General features: G+C 40.8%; 1 protein-coding gene across 5 annotated transcripts in view; it reads right to left on the bottom strand.

Annotated features, from left to right (window-relative positions):
- Positions 1-17,892, bottom strand: part of EGF (epidermal growth factor) — a 65,369-nt gene that overhangs the window by 13,490 nt on the left and 33,987 nt on the right. For 2 of the 5 annotated variants that reach the window (XR_012651102.1, XM_075032884.1), the window contains exons 12-21: positions 17,338-17,486; positions 15,572-15,676; positions 13,614-13,837; positions 9,878-10,045; positions 8,968-9,117; positions 8,373-8,519; positions 7,015-7,131; positions 5,861-5,986; positions 3,366-3,485; positions 806-956 (exon numbers count right to left, since the gene is read on the bottom strand). Coding sequence is in view for 4 of the 5 variants with exons in the window: in XM_075032884.1 (XP_074888985.1) it covers positions 806-956; positions 3,366-3,485; positions 5,861-5,986; positions 7,015-7,131; positions 8,373-8,519; positions 8,968-9,117; positions 9,878-10,045; positions 13,614-13,837; positions 15,572-15,676; positions 17,338-17,486 (1,457 nt within the window). In the remaining variant the exon portion in view is untranslated. The remainder of the gene's footprint in view (positions 1-805; positions 957-3,365; positions 3,486-5,860; positions 5,987-7,014; positions 7,132-8,372; positions 8,520-8,967; positions 9,118-9,877; positions 10,046-13,613; positions 13,838-15,571; positions 15,677-17,337; positions 17,487-17,892) is intronic. The other 3 variants (XM_075032898.1, XM_075032892.1, XM_075032912.1) reach the window with 3 other exon arrangements.

The raw sequence follows: 17,892 nt of genomic DNA, 5'->3' as shown, positions 1-17,892 counted from the left end.
GGACTTGTCCCACTGCAAATACTTCTATGCTTGATTTTGAAGAAAGATAGAAGAGAGATTCAAATGTAAACAGGTTACAAAATTAAGTTCCAGCACTAATGGTTTTGAAGAAATGATTACCCCATGGGACTAGGCCATCACATTGACCAGACCAAGGCTGACTTCTGGAGATAAAAGATTCTCTTTGCTTTTATCAGTAACTGCATTTGGGGAACCAGGAATTAGGCTTCACAAAAATACTGACGAGAGGAAGGAGGTCTCGATTTTGAGGTCTCATTGCTACTTTCCCTGTTTTTAAGAGGACCATCATGTTGTACCCTTTCTGCCAGGAATCAAGACTCTTCAAACTGTAAGGGAAGATGCTGACACCAGGCTTCTCCTCCCTGGTCCCAATCAGAGAAGACAAGACAGAGGTGTCCTCTTCCATCCCAGTGAATGCTACACATGAGCAGCAAGGCTGACAGGGAGGTACAAGTCAGCACGATATGTAAAGGAGAAAGAGCAAGCACCTCTTTCATAAAGCTATGAGCACTAAGTCATTTAACAACTTATCTCACATTTCCAAAGCAAAGAATCGAGTGCTTAGGAAACAAATCGAATCCTACTATTAATTGTAACAGGTGTGAATGGAGTGACCACTTACAGAAACTTACAGTGATCACTTACAGAAAAGAGCAGAGTCTAATGATAATTGCTAGCATGAGTAATGAACAGATAATTTATGGACAAACACTTCACATCTGCACTCAACTGAGCCCTAAGGATACCATTCATCAGCACAGACAATACAAATTTCTGTACTTACTTGCAGGCATAGTCTTGCAGATCAGAAACATAATTGCACACTCCACCATGGAGGCAGTATGACTCGTATGAAGGAGGGCATCCTACAATATCACCTTGCACAGGGTGTGTGGAGTATTCATTGCTGACAACAGTGGGGGACACAGTAGATTCTGAAACACAGGATTTCACAAGGACATGTAAAACTTTTGGCCACATTGGCAACGTGATCTTACAAAAGAGTTCCAGGACTTTGAGATAGGAAAGTAGGTAAAAATCTCTAATTTTGACCAATTACTTGTGTTTTACCTATTTGCTTATGTTGCTTATCAAATTTAGGCACACAGAACTTTAGATCAAAATACTAAATATGCTTGATTCTAGATTTGCAACAAAAAAACCCACAGCGGTTGGCAGCGTTCTGTCTGTTTAGATGTGTGAGCACAGGTCTGAAGAAAAACTGTACTGGCTGTCTAGTTACTTACGCTTAAATTATTTTTGCAACTTACGCAGCTTTAGGGTATAGTAAATCTCTACGATGCATAAAATACCAGTCAGATGTACAGGTGAAGGGTGACTGTATTTCATGCACTTGGATCTCAGACTGAGAAGTTTTCACAAGCAACTTGTTATTCTTATGCAGATTATTTCTACTCTGCTGCTGTCCAGTTGATTGCATCCGTGTGTGACTGCAGATCACATTTTTTATTGTTTCAAGCTAGCTCAGGTACAGATAACAGCATCACTGGGGAAGCAGGGAACTCTATTGACCCAATTCTTCAGAGGGTTCTGTAGCCTGCTCTGAATTGCACACACTGTCACCTACATAGGTATTCAAACTACCTAGTTTTAAAGGTAGCTCTAATATCTCTGCACAGCATGACCTACAGTGCAAACATGCCCTTACAGAAAAGGAGCGCTTTCTTGCCTACTTTCATGCTACAGCAAATCTATAGGTCAGAACCAAACAGCTTGTCCTGGGAAGGGTTGGGATAGTGTTAATTTTCACAGGAAGCTGGGAGGGGGCACAGCCAGGACAGCTGACCCAAACTAGCCAAGGGGATATTCCATACCATGTGACATCATGCTCAGTATGTAACTGGGGAGCGGGCTGGGGGGTGGTTTCTCAGCAGGGGAAGTGGCAGAGTGTTGGGATCCAGGTGGTGAGCAGTTGCACTGTGCATCACTCGTTTTGTCTATTCTTTTATCAGTACTATTGTTGTTGTTGTCACTTCTTTCCTTGTGCTGTCCCAGTAAACTGTCCTTCTCTCAACCCATGAGGTTCTTTTTTTTTTTTTTTCTTTCTCCTCTCTGATTCTCCTCCCCATCACACTGGAGGAGGCAGGGAGGAGTGAGCAAGCAGCCTCGTGGTGCATTGTTGACAGCTGGGTTTAAACCATGACACATCTACATGGCAAAGAATTTCTAGCAGTATGGCTTAGCAGAAATGCTCCTAATCGCTCTCATACATTTATGGGATCAGTTTTATGACTCACACCAGTTTTATTGCAACATGACCTTCAATGACATTTGGTTTTTAAAATTTCATTTGCAGGAGAACTACCATGGCAAAGAGCCTGAATGGAAAGGGATGAGTGATTTTAGTGAACTGCAGGTGTGACTGCATTCTGCAAAGAAAATTTCAACTTGCTAGAAGAGCTTATTAGGCAAAGAATTAAAACAGTGTGTTAACATCCCTGAAGACATGGGATCAGACTTAGAGCTGAGCAACCTAGAAGGCATTACTTCCAAGTCACGCATCATTTAAAATCATCATTTCCTGAGTCACACCTGAAACTACTGAAAACTTAAGTAACTGAAAAGGGGGGTAGGGATCCTGACAGGCTTTTTACTTAAAAAAGCTATAATTTCCTTCTGGTTTTCTGCAGAAACAAATCTGTGACAATCACACAGTGTCCCTCCGTCATCAGAGTGTCACTTGATCTGAGTAAAATTCACCCCATGAAGAGGGCTGACAGAGTAAGATGATGAGTCACTTAGCACCACATTTTCAGAGAATGCTGCTGTCACATTGAGGCACTGAAATGAGGGTCAGATAGTCACTAGTGCTGAAACTTCAGCAGCTCCCTTCATTAAACTGGTAACCAGATTTTCTAGAGTTTCAGAGCCCTTTTGAAAAATTGGCTTGAAAGACTAGCTTATTCTGAAGAATTAAATGGGACTTAAATTATGTTCAGTTTTTGTGCTAGCCTTCTGCAGAGTGAAAGAAGGCATGGAGAGTTTGGAAAATTACACAGACTGAAATCACCTCCAAAATGTTACCTCCAAGGAGCATTTACTTCTGCTGCTGTTTGTAAAGTCCACTAGATAAATGTGTCATTACATTTAGACAGTGAAAATTAGCATTAAACCTTAATGTAGATATTTCCAAACTAAACTCGAATCTGGTCTCCTTAGCCCACCTCAGAACAGCCTCCTAAAGCAAGGCTAAATAGATCCACAAGCTGCCCAGTATGTCACTATACAGGGCTTCCTTAATTTCCAGGTATAAAGATTTATCCAAGAGCACAGTACCTAGTCAGGGGCCACTTCCTTTTTAATTGCTCACTCCATTTACTCACTGCAACCAATGCCAGTTCCAGAAGCATCATCAGCACACGAGCAAGTGAAGTTTCCTTCTGTATTTGTGCAGGTTATGTTCTCTCCACAGGTGTGGGACCCTGTCTTGCACTCATCAATATCTGTCACCCAAACAGTCTGCAGTTAGAAGAATGAAATGGCCTCAGAGCATCAGTTAAAAGGGCAGCAGTTGCAGCATTACAGTCTCCTGGCAGTGAGGAGAAACACCAAAGACTTTCCCTCTGCAGATATGCCTTCAGGGAAAACACAATGGAAGAGCAACCAGCATACTTTCTACATCAAGTAATCGCAGCCTGCCCAGCCACTCAGAGCATCCTATGCTGCTGCAGAAGATCTCCACAAGAAAGAAGGAAAAGCTTCCCCATGACACGTAAGGAGTACAGTAGAGTTGAAGAGAAGACTTATTTGTATTTATATTCTCCTGGCATTGCTAGTCATAGCTCTCACACCGGATGAATACTAGAGTACTGTCAGTTGGCATTTTTGCATTAAGACAGCACAAGGGTTTGAGAGTGGGGAGTTGCCCACCCCTGTACCACCCACCTGGTCCAGCCTAAACAAAAAGTTTAGACAGAAGGAAAGGGTCTAGAAACCTATAGGTTTATCCAGTTTGTGTAAACTCTGAAATGAAGCGAGTCTCTGAATTACTATGAAGAGACTCCCTGATTACAAGAAGAGTTTCCAGGCTCAGAGCCCATGCTATGTTCCTACACTCCTCTCACCCCCGTCCTGCTGTGCACCCTCACTCTGCCTCCACACCTTCTCTAGCACAGCCCCTGGCGGCAGCTCCTGCCAGGCTGGCACTCACCCCCTGGGCTGGCACCTGCCTAAGCACCCCCTCAAAGGTGGGAACTTTGAAAGGGTTCACATACCAGAGTTTGGGACCTCTGATTCATTTCACGAGCTGTCAGCAGAATACACCTGCCAGATCTACTTTGGGAAAACAAAATCACAGATCTATCATCCCAATTTGTGTGAAATTATTGCTTAAACCACTGGGACTTTTCCTACAGTAAAATTAACAGGGTCTGGCCCAAAACAGTATAGAAAATTCAGAGCAATTTTAGAAGCAAAAATACAGGAACAAAACTGTTGCAGCATGTTCCAAGAAACGTGATTTCAACAACACAACACGAACTCATCTTGTACCATGTCTGGATGTACTGACACATTTCTGGACACTGTGCATGCATGCAGGTGTCTAAAACTGAAGTATAAAATTTCTTACTTACCAGTTTCTGGTTTTTATAGTATATTTCAAGTCACCAAATACAAAATTAGTTTGAATTCTGTTTACATCATAGCAACATTGCATCATTTATAAAATACTGTGAAAATATATATTACCATATTCTGGACTCAAAGACTTCAGGAAGATAATGGACTGTTTTTCAATAATAGTGGTAGGTACCACAATCATTCTAGCTGAGCAATGATACCACAGACAGTGAGATCCCAGGGCTGCCCGGGGACATGCCTTGTAGGTGGTACTGGGACAGCAAGAGGAGCTTGTCATTTCTGCCTGCACTTGCAAACAGCCTCAAAGACATGAGCTCTGGATCTCTGACCAGTGTACGCAGAATGCCTTCTCGAACCTCCTGCCTCTGATACTTTCCACACCCTGCCCATAATAATGATATTGTTCTTAATTTTTCAGTCATCCTTATCTGTGTCGAAGAACCAAAGCCCAGTAAAGACTATGTAAGAATTGTGTCAAATTTAATGGGCTTTGAATTACGCTATATAGGAAAAAGGAAAAAGAAAGGACAAAAGAGAAGCCAAGACTCTCATAAAGTTCTGAACAAACTGTGTGCTAGTCAAATACTGGGGCGGGAAACTTCCTGTTCCATCATATTTACTGCTAAAATGGATTAAAAAATTAAGAAATGTAGGGAATGAAGTAAAGACCTGGCATTAGAGCTGGATGGGAAAAATCAGTGGGTCTGATTATTAACAAGACTCTAAATGTACTCAAGTTGTCAGTGTCAACACCTTGAACCTCATGCCTATTAAACAGACCTGGAATTATTTGATGAGTATTATGACACACTCAATACCTGCTTTCGTTTATATTCATGGCAACGATTTCCAATAAAACTTTACTGCTTCACCTCCACTTCCCTCCTCCCCTCCACTCTTCCTCTCTCTCCTGCTGTAGCTACTAAAAGGAGTGCAAACACTGAGAGGAGGTATCCACTGACAGTTACAGGCTTTGCATATTGATCAGTTACAGGGGTTGCCACACTTTGAACAGGAAGGAAAGAATAAAAAAAGGAAGAAATGATAAATGTCAACCGTCTGGAGGAGCCACTGTTAGGGTCCATGCACCTACCAGATTTTTAAAAAGAACCAGAAGAGCTCATTTGACAGCTTCATAGCTTGATGCAAGGCTAGCCCAAATCATAAGACATGTCTCTTGCTCATTCATCCTGCACCAGCCTTCCAGATACAGCACAGCCCTCACGCATGCCCGTACCGTAGCAATGGACTCCATCTCCAGTGTAGCCCTCCAGGCATTTACAGACATAGCCCCCTTCCGTATTGATGCAGCCCGACACATTGCGATTACAGTGGTCCATATTTACAGCACACTCATCCACATCTGCGAGACAAAACAAGGAGGCGGGACACATGGGTCATGAAACCATCAGGTAAATTGATATAAAGAAATGTCTACATAATGAATCTCACTCAGACTATGCTGTCACTTGTCATTTGTGCATCTGAAGCAAATAGGAAGAGAAGGGCTTTGTGGTCTTTTGTTGGTATGAAATTTGATGGGAATGTTCTAAAGAGCCTAAGACAGTCAACCAGCTACTTTCAACTGGAGACCTAGAGGTTCCACAAATATCACTTGCTTAAAAAAAAAATCCCATTTGGAGGGAATGATCCTATTCAAAACTAGCCTTATATTCTTCAACCTTACTTAGAGAGAAACTTTGCTTTCAGAAAGAACACATAAGCTTAAAAAAAAGGTACCACAATGAAAAAAATTACATTCATTTCACCTTCCTTTTTTTTTTTCTTTTCCATAGCAACATAGACTTCTGTGAGTCTTCATGCTCAGCCACCAACTGGTAAATTGTTTCTAATGCCTTCCTGTCTTGGCCTTTATGAGAGAACAAAGTGCTTCCACTTATGTTGTATGAAAGTCCAAAAACTTAAAGGCCACTCTGAGCAATGTGTTGTCTGATTGTTAGAGCTTCTTTCTACTGCTAGAAAGAAACAAGAGCAGCACTTTTATGTAAACATTACATCAGGAATACTAATTTTTAAGAGATTCCTTAATACATACTTCTAATTTATACATCAACTATCATGTCTATGGACTAAGCTTTTCTAATTAGACAATTTTTACAAATATATTATGCTTTTATTCTATTATCACCGTTATAGGTTGTTAATATTAATAGGATTAACACTCATGACTCAGGGGAAAATAAGGCATGTGATAATTAGCCATTTCATCCCACATGCTCTCTGCTCATCATCTCTTTCAAAACAAGCAATACCTTTGACCTTTCTGTGATGGATCACGCAGCAGAGCTGCCAATGTGAGAAAATACAGATTTTTTTTCCTCTCCCCTAGTCTACGGTTTTCCAGAAGGTTGTATTAATGTCTTGTATTACCATAGCACGATTTCCCCTTCCTGGTAAATCCTTTCAAACACTGGCACATAGCACCATCTTCCAGCAAAACACACTGTGCATTGACGTCACATTCTAGTGCAGTGCAGTCATCTTGATCTATAGCATAAACAAAACCAAAAAAGCTACTAGATGCATTTGGACCAATCAAAGGAGGTACTTGCGTGGTTTAACCCCAGCCAGAAACTAAGCACCACGCAGCTGGTCACTCACTTCCCACCCCCACCCACCCAGTTGGATGGGGGAGAAAATCGGGAAAAGAAGTAAAACTCGTGGGCTGAAATAAGAAAGGTTTAATAGAACAGAAAAGAAGAAACTACTAATTATAATGATAACACTAATAAAATGACAACAGTAATAATAAAAGGGTTGGAATATACATATTATGCACAACACAATTGCTCACCACCTGCTGATCAACGCCCAGTTAGTCCCCAAGCAGCGATCCCCCCACCTCTACTCCCCCAGTTTATATACTGGACATGATGTCACATGGTCTGGAATACCCCTTTGGCCAGTTTGGGTCAGCTGCCCTGGCTGTGTCCTCTCCCAACTTCTTGTGCCCCTCCAGCCTTCTTGCTGGCTGGGCATGAGAAGCTGAAAAATCCTTGGCTAGTATAAACACTGCTGAGTAACAACTGAAAACATCAGTGTGTTATCAACATTCTTCTCATACCTAACTCAAAAACATAGCACTGTACCAGCTACTAGGAAGACAATTAACTCTATCCCAGCTGAAACCAGGACAGTACTGTATATAAAAAACCCCACCAACCAACCAAGCAAAAAACTAACAAGAAAACCAGAACATACAGTCAAAGTTTGAAACATAGCTCTCCAGGGTTAGTTATGACAAGCCAATACAATCATTAGAGCTGTCATCTTTGTCGAGGTGGAGTTGAAGAGTCGTTTAGTATTAGGATTTCTGAATATTGTATACAAAACCTATTGTACAATTTCATGATCTAGTGTCATTGAACGTATGTAGAATTCAATGGCTTTATTGTAATTTTGTTGAGAGATTTGTACTTAATATACTCAGAAAATCTAAGGGAGAGCCTTTCACAAGTGTTCCAAATTAGAAATGTTTGCTCTCTAGACCTGGATAATATTATCAAGTTTTGTTGACATAGCAAAGGAACATGGAGACAAACAAACAAAAAAGCAGCGCTGCCTGGCATAATTGCATAGACCCAACTTCTTGTAAGAGGGTTAAGAGCATGAATGCCACCAGTCTTGACAACGAGCCTTTCTTCCTTTCAGGCCTATGATTTCTTTCTGTTCTATAAACCTGTCCAGAGCCCCACAGTAAATAAAGGGAGGAAATCATCGGACTCTACCTGATACCATGATTTCAGCCATCAACAAAATGCTGATCTTCTTTTCCCCACTCTCTGTATCCTTGAATATCCCACTGCTTTGGGTGCTTCGGAGTAAGGTCTCTGGTGTTGGCATTGGTGCTACCCCCTCGTGCACAGAGACGCTTCCTGAAAAAGAGAAGAAAAAAGTGACACAGACTATTTAAATCTACTGAACTAACTTTCTCATTTTCTATCACTTGTCTACTTTCCAATAATCATGGGGGTTTCCTTTCAAAATAAACATCAATATCCTCCCAGACTAGCCTGTGTCTGGCCTCAAATTATTCCTAAAACCACTCACTGGTGGGTTTTCTCAAATACAAGAGACAAGGAATGCAACTCATTGCTCACAATACTTGCTAGCACTGCACACATCTCTCTTACTGCTAATAAGCCAAGGGGAAAATTACAATGGTCAGAAAACATGTTATTGTCCCAGGACAACATCCCAGTGTTTTCATTCTTCAGAGAAACCATCATTCATTATGTAGAGCAAGGTGAATATTTTCCAATCCTTTCTGTCAGGATCCTCAAGGGTTTGGAGAGGGTCTTTTCTGGAACTGGAGGATTGTACCTGCTGTTGTGTTGGAAGCATCCAGAGCATGACAGGTTTTTCCATCTCGACTTTTCCCAAATCCTGGATGACACATGCAATGGGCAACTCCAAAATTGTTTTCACAGATCTGATCACAGCCTCCATTCTCATAAAGGCAAGGATTTGCCCCTAATGCAGAAAAACAGGCAACTTAACAAGCTGCTTCTTCAGTCAACATCTCCTGTTAGCTGTGCAGAGCTGAAGCAGTTGGGAAAAGAATAAGGACTGACAAAAACTGGAACATCCTTTTTTTTTTTTTTTTTTTTTTTTAATTAAAACCAGACACACATATAAAGCATATATTATCACCTAGCCCCTGGCAGGAAAGCAGATTTGCATACTCTGTGTCTTATAAATTTATCAATTTTTTAAAAATTTCCTTCATTATTTCTACTTTAGTATTTAGAGTCCTAGCATTCCCTGAAAGAACATTACAAGGGCATAGAGAACCTGTGATTACCTTCTCTCAATCCTGGTCTATTGAATTACTTTTTTCTGCTTACAGGGAGATTGTTCCCAACAGAAAATCAAATTATTTGATCCAAAACTAATAAATCTTACAAAATCTTTCTCCATGTCATTTGTTATCATTTGTGTGTGTGAGGGGTGCTAATAAACTAGGATAAATAGGAATTAGAAGACTATGGTAGCCTTGTGGCAATTGATCAGCATCTATTCTTGGGCTTGATCATAAATATACAAAATCTGTTAGCATTCCTGGGACACATGCCCAGATGATGCTTTCAATAAATGCCAGTCTGACTATGCAAGGCCTTTTACAGAGCCTGTTTCTGAGAAGACAATCATCTCCCCAGGGACATCTGTTCTAGTGATATGAGTGAACAAGAGGAGGCTGGAAGGGAATGACTGCTTAATTTTTGCAGTATACCTGGTTTCGCCAAAGGATGAACTACAACCATTGATGAGGGTCTCAGCATGCTGCCTCGAAGACGTACCCTGTTTTGGCCGGTCTTCTTGTCCACCCTCATTAGTGATGGCCTAGCCCAGTCAGAAAACCAAAGGTGATCCTCAAACACCTCTACATCAAAAGGGTGGCCTACAAAGAAATTAGATTTCTTATTTCCACATCTGTAGGACATACACAAGAAACCACGTAAACAAAAACAGTACCTGCATACAGGTCAGCTTCCAACACATTGGCATAGCTATAGCCACTTCTACACTTTGATGTCTCATGGGGAGGGATAAGTGTCCATGAATGATGGACCATGGGCACATATTACTTATGCTTTTAGCAGAGGAGGCTATGACGCTTGGCTGGCTCAGTACAGTTTCTATACTGCTGGTGACCTCCAACCAGATCAAGTTCAGTAGATGCTTCTACCTCAGACATCATCATTTCTTGAAGTAGCATTGGGACCAGCCTTTCAGAAAAGGACTGCCTCCCTCCTCTGCCAATAAGTGGCCTAGCACAGAGCTGCTGAGGTACACAGCTCCTTTTACAGCCTTCACATAACAAGGAGGAGAGGAGCTCATGGATGTGTCATCCTGCATATGTGTACCAGCACAGGGCAGCCTGGTAGCTACAGACACTATAGCCACTGACTCCTGGTAGGACCCCAAAGCCAGTGTGCGGTCTCTGCAAGTGCCAAAAGTACATGCAAGTGCCAAAAGTACACACAAGTGCAATACAGTGATCCACATGTACATACAAACATGCATAGACATTCACTAGCCAAGTCATCACAGTGCAAAATTCAAGAGGGGAATTAATTTTCCTCACTTCAGCCAACTAGCAGCAGTAGGCTGTGACTAGTTAGTCACTGTCTGTTAGCCAGCTAACTAACAGTAAGAGCTAACACAAACCGCAGGATGAAATAGATCATCCAGGGAGCTTCCTCTCTTTTCACTGATTACAGCAGGAATCTAGACACCAGCTTGGACCAGGCACCTAACATTTACATGATTAACAGTAGGTGAGAGAAATTCCACCCCAAGTTCAGATTACAGCACTTTTTCCTTAGTAGCACAACACTATCTGCACTAGGAAAACTCAGATCCCTAGTTTAACTTTCAGAGAGAAGCTCAGCAATTCAGAATCCAAAGGACACTTTCATATATAAAGGTAGACATCCTTATAAAGATCTTTGCAAAATGATTCTGACTCTTTTTAATATCTCTGTCATGATGAAGAGTTGTCATCAGTCCATATGGGACTATGCATTCTTTCTATATATTTAGAAATCTCCTGCTTTCAGGATAGCCTTTGGGCAAGCTTTTTGCAATGGAAGGTGAGAACATATACTGTTCTTCTATGGATGTCCACCTGGTTTCAGAGTGGGTGCTTCCTGGCTGAAGCAGGTTTGCTTTGTGCTGGTCCTTACTCACAGTCTAAATATGCACCTCAGTTTGCACCACTGCAGTCTGAGCCCCTCTGAAAGGTATATTTTGTAGGCATGTGATTTAATGATCTGTTTTTTTGGTTTTGATGTAGACCTCAACTAGGTGATGTTTAATTTCAGTAATGAAATTGGGATCCCAAAAGGTATTTAAAAAATTAAAAAAAAAAAAAAAATCAAAGCCAAGCAAAAAAGCAAACAAAACAACAGATAAATTAGAACTTTGGAGAGAAGGAGTATGTGTTAGTATATCTTAAATACACATCACAAATAAACTGAAAAAACCCCACTCCTACACACAAAAAAAAAAATTCTAAGACACCATTTAAGTGTTCTTAAGTGTTAAGTTGAAGAGCATATTGTTATTCTATTAGCACTTCACTACCTCCAGTGAACCATACTTAATTGCTGGGCATGGTTCTTGGTTTTTCTTTCCATGAAATTTGAGCAACTAGCCCAAGATCTAGATACTGGCCCCATCCAAACATTTACTCACAATTTTAGGATCTATAGCTTGCACTATCAACAAACAACACCCTGCTTTGACGTGCATTTCATTAACCTCTTAACTTATAAATAAATCAAGGATTAAAAATAGAAGTGTATTGTCATGAATGGTGATAGCAGGAACAGAAAAATAAATAATCACATGAACCTTTTCCACAACAGTGCAAACCTGACCCATTGCATAAACAAAAGGAATGGTTGTGTTGTTCACTGCCAGGTGCTTACAGGTTGTTTTACTCACAGCTGAAAACGGGGCTAGCAGAAGAGCAGAAATAATTTTACCTATTTTGCATGCAGCTGTACTGAATGAATTCTCAGTACAGGGGCACTAGAGGGAGCTGCTGTAATAAAAATTCATGTTACAGCAGAATGCCTATGCAGAGACGCCACCTTCCTGTCCTCGAGCATACAGCTGTCCAAGAACAGAAGCTGGATCCTGGTCTCACTAACAGCATTAGCAAAACATCAGGATATCAAGCCTCTCTGTCCCTCTATATTCATACCCCTACAGGTCTGCACTTCATTTCTTTCACTTCTTTCCATACAGGTGTTGATGTCCTTTTTTCCCACTTCCAAAGAGCCGTATCACTGCTCCAAGCCTACCTCCTTTCCCATACCCTATGCTTCTCCAGCACTCCTAGCTCTCCTTCTCTGTTTTCTTCCCATACGACACTGTCTCCTTCCTTGTGGAGGAACAAAGTGAAACTGTCAACAGGCTTCACAGTCCTGCTTTGCAGATCAGTTGCAAGGTGGAGCATACAGCAGAATATGTACAGCAGGGGAAAAGAGAGGAATGCTGGGAAGTCACTCTGCTCAGGGCTTTTGATGTCTTACAAACTGGAGAACACTGCTCTCTCCAAGACCTCACTCTGCTCACCTTCAAACAAGTGGGAGGGCATCTGGCTTAGTAGATGAACACACGTCTTCTCAGAGCATGGACTAGAACAGCAGCTGCTTAACAGAGTAACTGTAAACTCTTTACCCATGGCAGTCATGGTATTGAGCCAAGAGTCCTCATTGTGCCCATGTTTTGTATGCACACCTACAAAATGGTCCCCAGAGAGATAGCGTGCACAAAGGGAATTGTCCTCTCCAGAAACTACTTTGCCATGTACAAGGTTTTTTAAACACATGGTTTACTTTAGATGTGGTACAACATCAGTTCCTCATTGCTAATATTTCTGTTCTCTTGCTCTACAACAACACAGTTATGTGCCAAACAATAGAAATCTCAGCCATAACAACCACCAGCATATCGCATAAATCGTTTTTCCATTCAGTGTCTATTGTGTATTTAGAATCATCCCAGTGTTTAACACTGTGCAGATGCAGGTTTGTTGCTCAGGGTCCTTAATGTCCAAGATTCATTCTTTTCCAGTTTAGATCAATATAACTCGCTGGTGTGACAAACACAGCAAAACCTGAATTACACTAAGCAGCCATGCATGGGACAAGCAAACCACATTTCTAACTTTTCCCTTCTTTTCATTTTTCTGTGAAGGCAGAGAAGTTCTCTGTACAATGCAAAGTGGCCGATTAGTAAAAGCAAAGAGTGTTAGAAAGGTGTTCTTTTGCTAAAATGAATAAATAAAAGTCAACTGGGTAACAGAATGAAGAACTAAGTGATGCCATTAACTTCAACACAGAGTTGCATGGGATATACAGCACAGCTACTGGCCTGTAATTCACATGCACATATGCAGATACACATGCATATTGACAAACAGCAGTAGGTAATTATCAACCCCAAAGCCTCACCTACATCATTCTGTGCAAGAACTCGACGACCAGAACCATCCAGGTTTGCACTCTCAACCACCGACTGCTCAGCATCACACCAGTACACCTTGTTGGCTAAGTAGTCGAGAGCTATTCCACTGGGCCACACCAGACCAGTACGGGCTATAACCTGGCGATCGATGCCTTCTAATGAAGAGCTGTCAATCCGGGGACTGACCCCCATGTCAGTCCAGAATAATCTCCTTTAGAAAACAAAATGCATACAGGAAGTCAGTAAGTAAATGTTTGTCCTCCTCTCCATGGAGTTCTTTCAAAGCAGAAAGATAGATCAGAGCAATACAGGCCTGGGGCACATGAGGAAAAGTGCACACTTCAAGCAAATGTATTGGCTGCTGATCTTTTCACACTTGCCATAAGACTCCAGGTGATTACATTGGGACTTAAGCAGAATCCCCACTCTTTTCATTGGCACAAACCTTTGAAAAACAACTCCCACCTGTCCTAACTGCCAACTCTTCATATCTGCTTTCTGCATTTTGCACGTGACTGCTGACAGCGATTTAGCAAACCCAGGCAACAGAAGATGATGCATTAGCCAGCCCCTTGTCTAAACAAGGGTGTAACAATGCACAAAGGGAACCAAAATTACCCACCACTCACAGAAAGCAAGCAAGAGTCCTCAGGTTATTTTATTTTTAAAAAATAAACCAGTATCAGGCCCAGCCTCTTTTCTTCTTTGAATAAAATCATGATTCTCAGGGTCTCCCTCTAGAGTCCTGAGTGTTAGACACTGAGTGCTTACTGTTTTTCAATGAATGGGCAGTGCTACCTGGCAGCTCACAATGAGGATAGTCAAAATCACAAATTACTGCTGAAGTTTGGACTCCAGTCTTCCCAGGCATCAGCTGCCTCTGTCAGGTTTACTGAAATAACCCACAGATTCACTTAGCTTTATTTACATGAGCAGTTTTGCTGTAGCCAATGCAGGGATCAGTATTTTCAGTAGCCTTAATTGTGTCTCAGATCCTCTTTAAAACTGACTTTACAATTATGGACATTGCTATAATGTCTGTTCCTCCTTTCACTGTTAACTTTCTAATAAAGAAGGTTTTAGTGATGTTTCCTCCTCTCTTTCTCCTAGTAGGCTTTACCTCTACCAATAATTCTAATGAACAATCTCCCTGAACCTACTTGTTCATAAAAGTTTTCCTGCAAAATGCCTCTATTGTGTTCAACCTCTACTGAAAGATTCTTTCAGGTCTTTTATGTCCAGAGTGAAGCTAACAAAACACCCGCCACAATTTGGCTTCATTCCTTCATTCATCAGTACTTAGTTATAGCAGGATAAGAGCATCAAAAAAAAAAAAAAAAAAAAAAATCAATAGATTTTAAATCATCCTACTACAGCCATATTGACTGTAATCCATGGGGCTTTGCCGTTCATTAAAATGGCCAGAATTTCATCAAAAGTTTAAACATCCAAAACTCCTGTGATCATCTCAGCACTAGATAAGAAGATATAAGGTGCATTTAAATCAACAAATCTCCACAACAGTAGATTTGGTTTAGTTTCCTCAGAAACTGAAACATGGTGAAAAAAATCCTTTGTAAGCACCATTGGTTAAAAGTGACTACCTTCTTCACGCTAATAGATATGGAACCATCAAAGTTTGTAGTGTGGTGCTTACAACCGTCAGGGTGACTTCAGTTGCTCGTGCTATTCTTTAGCTTAAACCGCACACAATATCTTTAATGTTTCTGGTATTTTTTAAAATCTATATGAGAAATGAACATGTCCCAACTCACAAAAGAAACCCAGCAATAAAGCATTGCAGTTCACACAACTCTGCAAGGCGATGAGTATCCTAACATGAGACTAATGTACTTTTTGACTGCCAAAAGGGCAAGGCTGGCATGCTCATTTTTGAAAAGCCTCCCCAAGTATTACACAATTAACTGGGTTAATCATTCCTTACTTAGCAAATGGATGAACAGCAATCCCTCGGGGTTGGGAGATATCCTCCCAGATGATCATTTTTCTTTGCATTCCATTCAGATTGCTCCTTTCAATGCATGCCTTCCTGCAACACACATGGCACTGTTAGGTCCTCCCTGCTATCTTTTGAATTACCTTCTCAGGCAGAATGTACTAAGTTTTTGCATTGCTTTAGTTTAGCACAAAACTGTAATATGTAACTTTACGATGACAGGAAATAATCCTGCTGATGTACAATGTCTAGTTGTTTTATCAACAAGTAATTCATGTTACTGCCTCTTTGTCTGGTCCAGGTCATGATGATAAAATACCTGCTGCTCTGCAGGAGGCATGAAGTTCTCCTTTTCTGGGCAAATAATGAGTTGGAAGTATGATTGCTAATAGATCACTGTTAGCTTTAAAGGGAGTCAGGAGAAAAACAAAATCCTAACTGAATGGCATTATCAAATGTATAAAGAAGTTTTTTTTAAATAGTACTTTTGCATAGCATTTTTCATCCAGAACTTGCCAACCATTTTACACATTATATCTATTTTACAGGAAAAAATGAAGGTAAGGTCCATATGATCACTCATAAAGTCTATGCCAGAGTCAAGTACAGAACCTACATTGCCAGTCCCTGAATCCAACTTTTTTCCAGAAAACTGTACTTATTGCTACAAACTTCACCTTGCCAAACAAGTATCAGCCTCTACCTGAACGCAAGCCTACAGCCTCCCATGCTTATCTGAACCTGCAAAGAAATGCCACACTAAAATGGAAGGAGAAATATATTCGCGCAAAGGTGGAATACAAACAGGTAAATGCAGTGAGTGTGAGAAGGAAGTGGCAGATACAAATTCACAGCTTCACCCTTGACTCTTGTCCTACAGAGTCGAGCACCACAATTTCCCGTTTCACAAGAAACACTGGCATATTTATACAGGAGTGCAATCATGTAGACAAGATTGTACCTAATAACAAGGAAGTGGACTAGCAGCATATTTAAAAGGGGGAAAGAAGGTGATCTGGACATTCAAACCCACTTTTTATTGACTAATAAATTATGGGTCACACTGAAACATCATGACCACTCTCAAGGAGTCTTCATTATGTGTTCTGATCTGAGACTGCCTTTTCACGAAAGGTCAATTTTGTTTCTCTCTGCATGTAAGGTTAGATATTAGCTGAAATGTGAAGTAATATTGTCTGCCAGTGGTCATTCCTCTTTTATTAGAGATAATTGACAAAGACTCTCCATTAGCTTAAATGGGCATGATTCTAGCTGTCAACAATGCTGACTTCTGCCCAAGACGTACTCGGTACAGTAATACTTTTTTTTTTTTATTAAATATATATATATGTGTGTGTGTGTATATATATAAAAAGATATAAAGATATATGTATATATACACACATGCAGTGTATGTATATAGATACAAATGTAGACATATATATTCACATGCGCGTGTGCACATACGTATATGTATATATGCAGTACATGCTTTAGATTCCTTGCAACTGAGCCCAAACCCTTGCTTCTTTGAAAGACAAAGATAAAAATACAATAGCAGACTCGAAGTGAACTTCCAGTGTTTCAGTTTTAAAGAACCTTCCAACTGTATATACTTGAGATTACAGCTACCCAACCAGAATGTGAAGTGTTACTGAATTTAGGATGATATATCAGCTATTTCTGTACCACCAGTCATTTAATCCAAATATTTTATGGCATGCTTCAACATAAATGCACTATGGAGCATGTACCCTCTGTCTGTCCAATACAATTTACGGTTAATCCAGTCCACAGCAAGGCCTTCGGGTATATCTATAGCTTCATAAATAACTTTTTCACGATTTGAGCCATCCAGATTAGCTCGTTCTATCCATTTCAAGGCGGTGTGGGCAAAGTAAATCTGTGAAGAAATAACAGATGAGGTGTTATTAGTTCCCATCTCACTTTCTGCTCTATTTCCCTTGTCTAATAGTTCCACTTCTAAAATAACTTTTTCATCTTGAAAGTTCCCTGAACTGCTTATTCACAAAAAGCTGCACAGGTAACCTGTGATCCCTGATCAATTAAAAAGGCACTTATCCTTCAACCAGGATGACTTCTACAGGCAGCTTGTGCTTAGCCGTAAATCCTTGTTGCCCTATATACAGCCCTCTGAATATCCTGCGGTTTTGTTTCGGCAAGCAGCTACCTCACGTGAAGCACAGCTGAGGAAGCAAGAGTAGGCGCAGGCAAAAAGAAGTATGTTATCATTTCACTGGCTGCTCATTTTAAAAAGGGCTGAGCAGGGAGAAGAGAGGAGTAGTGTA

The sequence above is a fragment of the Buteo buteo genome, chromosome 1, assembly GCF_964188355.1.
Source record: "Buteo buteo chromosome 1, bButBut1.hap1.1, whole genome shotgun sequence".
NCBI lineage: Eukaryota > Metazoa > Chordata > Aves > Accipitriformes > Accipitridae > Buteo > Buteo buteo.
This window is presented reverse-complemented; position numbering and strand designations above follow the sequence as displayed.